The sequence below is a fragment of the Anopheles bellator genome, unplaced genomic scaffold, assembly GCF_943735745.2.
Source record: "Anopheles bellator unplaced genomic scaffold, idAnoBellAS_SP24_06.2 scaffold01030_ctg1, whole genome shotgun sequence".
Lineage (NCBI taxonomy): Eukaryota > Metazoa > Arthropoda > Insecta > Diptera > Culicidae > Anopheles > Anopheles bellator.
In genome coordinates this window covers 1-3,583 of record NW_026685154.1, presented here as the reverse complement: position 1 = coordinate 3,583, position 3,583 = coordinate 1, and the positions used below count along the sequence as shown (strand labels likewise).

The 3,583-nt window shown below is 40.3% G+C and overlaps 1 protein-coding gene across 1 annotated transcript; it reads right to left on the bottom strand.

Moving 5' to 3' along the window:
* Positions 1-2,185: 2,185 nt before the first annotated feature.
* Positions 2,186-3,105, bottom strand: LOC131214473 (uncharacterized). The gene is made up of 4 exons (XM_058208841.1): positions 2,893-3,105; positions 2,500-2,829; positions 2,249-2,429; positions 2,186-2,198 (listed from the first exon to the last, which is right to left on the bottom strand). The coding sequence occupies exons 1-4, from the start codon at positions 2,948-2,950 to the stop codon at positions 2,186-2,188; spliced, it is 582 nt and encodes a 193-aa protein (XP_058064824.1). The 5' UTR covers positions 2,951-3,105.
* Positions 3,106-3,583: the final 478 nt, after the last annotated feature.

Genomic DNA, 3,583 nt, shown 5'->3' with positions numbered 1-3,583 from the left:
TTTTTTTTCCCGAACCTGCCCCTTGTCTCCCTCTCTCCTGTGTGTCCACTCTCTTTCTTTCTCTCGTATTCCCTCCCTTCGGTTCGAGCAATGAAAATACTTCGGGTTTCGGGACCGATTAGTGTTCGGTTTATTGTTCGCACTTTTTTGTCTCTTTCGCTCGCTCGCCGATTCACTCTTCCCTATAGGGCATACCTATCCTTGCATTTCTGGCTGGCGCTATGCTGCGTTGGTGGGTGTGATGTCTGCGTTGGTAGAGGAATCCGCCGTCCTACACATTATCGGTGGCTCCAGGAGGGGTGTTGTTTTCGGTGTTCGATGCGTAGATCGTTTCGCGCGTATAATGTTCGATGCATTTAACCTGGAACGAGCATAGTGAAAAGAAGTTATTTTCCTGTGACTAACGTAAGTAAAATTGTTGTCGTTTGTGAGCTGCTGCAAATAACTTACGTGGATTATTTCTATCAGAAAAGAACATGATGGATTCCAATGTCGTGAAAAGTCTTGTGCACGAGCTCGCAGTGATGCACGAGAAATATAATGATTTGCACAATCGTGTAGTGGCCTTGGAAGCTAATGCGAATCATAATACGGTGCACCCTCAAAGCGTGATCCAGCAAATGACAACGGAGAAACAGTTGGATGATTTTGAGCAGCAGGCCGGTAACGAAAATATTATAACAGAGTATCAGTCCAAAATACGTCAATGTAAGCCTATCAGCCAAAATAGAAACCTGCTCGGAAGAGAGATATGCTACGATATAATAGACTGGTTTTTTTGATAGGAAGTTACTTGTAAAATTTTCATGGACGGGGCACGCTAACCATAAAAATGAAAAGAAAAAACCATTCAAAAACTATAGAAACACCATAAAATTATTTTATGTTTGTGTTTGGGAGTATGATAATAAATTTACATTAAGGGACACGGAAAATTTTTTCCAATCAATTTTGCTGAAATCTAAGAAACGGAATATGTAATCAGTTTTTATAATTTTTTTACTTTTTATGTTAGGTACGATAGATTAAGGTATGAAATGTTTGAAATGTATGAAATTCCGAAGGTATGAAATGTTGGCACCACGAGGAGGTATGGTAGGAGTTACCGTTTGCCAACAAACTGATGTTACTTCTAAAAAGATTTAAAAAGAATAAAACGTTAAATATCTATGTATAAAATATATTATAAGTTGTTTATTATCCGCGCCAACCTAAAGTAGAAACTAGAGGGAAGAACACAAATCCATCATCTAAAGGAATGGCTACTAATTTACAAAAAATATCATCCCTGGTATAAGTTCTAAGGCTACCAAACTCACGCAAACTATCAACTTTAAATACATCCAAATCAACAGTCAAGTCCTCTAAGTCCTCATAAAAAGGTTCTGTGTTATGCAGTTCGCAACCATGAACTATATTGCCATCAGTTGCAAAATGCATAGCAATAACCTTTTTATGAGAACTTAGGAACCATTTGTCAGCCTTCACCGTCCCTTTCAAGGTAAAATTACTAGCTAATTTAATTATAAAATATTGTGATCTATTACGACGATTAGGTGTCTTTAACACTGGATAAACTACGGTTGGGGGAATTACATTCTGACATAGGGCCTTTTCCTGGATTCTATTTGCTAATTGTTGTAAGGGATGTCTACCAGATTGAATTTTTCGTTTCAACTGTCCTAAGCAATTTTCAAAGGGATATGTGGATATTGTGGGTAAGGGTCCAAATCTTTTTACTTCATCCACTACATGTGTTAAAAGGTGAATATTACTTGTAATTGTTTTAGTTGCATTATAATACCCTTCTACAAACTTCTTAAAATAATTTCTAGCTAAATGTAAATGGTTTCTGTACATGTTAGTAGAACAAATTTTTACTGCTACATGCAAATATTTTAATAAACGTAAATCGTTAGTTGGAATAAAATTTTTAAGTAAAACCACACCCGCGTAATTCAAAAACGAGGCGAATTCGGTCCCTTTCCAATGAGCCAGTGAAGAAAGGGGCTGAATTTGCCTGTTACATTCACACGGCAAAACTACTTTTTCTATCCTACTATCTAAACTATCTACTTGGGCTTGCTGCCACTTACTTCTACCCCTTTTACCTTTAACAAAATCAATTAAAAAATAATTCATCACACCATGATGAAACAGGTGCAACAAATCACTAGTTACAAAACTATGAATCATATCTACATTTAATCGCATTAACGGTGATTCGACCGTATGCGCTTGTACATACCCTGCCACCGAGACTGGCCCTTCTTGGTGATGTCCCACGTAGGCCTTCAGTGTCCTAAATGCGGCATCTGTCCTGAGTGCCGCTTCTTCCACCTGGTATGTAATAACGCCGGATTCTGGATGTTTCCGCCTCTCCGCAAGGCATTTAATGCACCCACAGGTAGCATTAAACGACACAACTCCTAAAAAGAATACAAAAAAGGGATTGTTATTGCCGAGCCATACTCTTATTATTTTACATTTTACGCTTACCTTTACAAAAGGATCGAGCTGGCGAATCGAAAATAAATGCACGATGTTTGACGGTCAGCCTATGTCCATTGATGGTGCATCCCGATTCCATCAATTTGAAGTACTCGTCAGTAAACCTGTCCAGAAAAGACTGGACACGTCGTGGCTTCTCCAATCCATAAAAAACGCCTACTACGAAAACAGCCAGATCAGGCTCTTCGTAAACGTTTCCCAGGATGGGCCACATCTGTTTTTTTCCACTGTTAAACACCTGCATACCATCTACGTTGATGTTTAACGAGATGGTACGGGGGGTGTCCAAAAAATGGAAAGCATAGCGAAGGCAGATTTCTAAAATGTGAAACATAAAACATAAGTCCATTGAACAGGTAACTACACTCAAGTAATACTTACCCAAGCCATGGTGCCAATAGCTGCCGCCTTCGATCTCGAACAATGTTACCTGATGCATTGGCGTACGCAACAACGTCCGTGGGTCCAACGGCAGCGACGGAATTGGATTGTGGAGATTATAAAGCAACCTCCGAAGCTGCCGTTGGCTGACCCTGCTCTCCACCGCCCAAGTCCTTATGGATTCGCGCACGGCAACAGGATCTAGAACTACACTTTGTGGTACACTAACAGTTTCTTCGATAAAACTCGAGTCAACATCCGGACTCGAGTCAACATCCGAACTCGAGTCAACATCCGAACTCGAGTCAACATCCGGACTGTAATACCCATCTTCACTGTCACTTTCATCACAAACTTCACTTTCTTCACTTTCATCGTAAACGGAATCCTGCAACCGGGACACATCAATTGGATGTGGACGGTTGCTAGGACCCGGTGCACTTTCACTGTTGTTGGTGTCTTGATCAACGCCTAAAAATTTTTTAAGCAGTTCTTCCTCGCGCTGCTTCACCTTTCGCTTAAAGCTGCCGCTCTTCCAATTGTATTTCTTGGAGGATTCCATTATTATGAACACAGCACGATATGCACAGCACCAAACGAAGATACACGTTTAAAAAACACAGCTTGACGATAGAAGCGATAAAAAACGTAGTGTGAAGCCGCTTCTGTTAGCGAAAACGACGCTTGGTGT

Coding starts and splice junctions, on each gene's coding strand:
- LOC131214473 (XM_058208841.1), bottom strand. CDS start 2,950: ATGCATCAGGTAACATTGTTCGAGATCGAAGGCGGCAGCTATTGGCAC. Junction 2,830..2,892: donor CTATTGGCACCATGGCTTGG/GTAAGTATTACT, acceptor TTCACATTTTAG/AAATCTGCCTTCGCTATGCT. Junction 2,430..2,499: donor AGCTCGATCCTTTTGTAAAG/GTAAGCGTAAAA, acceptor TATTCTTTTTAG/GAGTTGTGTCGTTTAATGCT.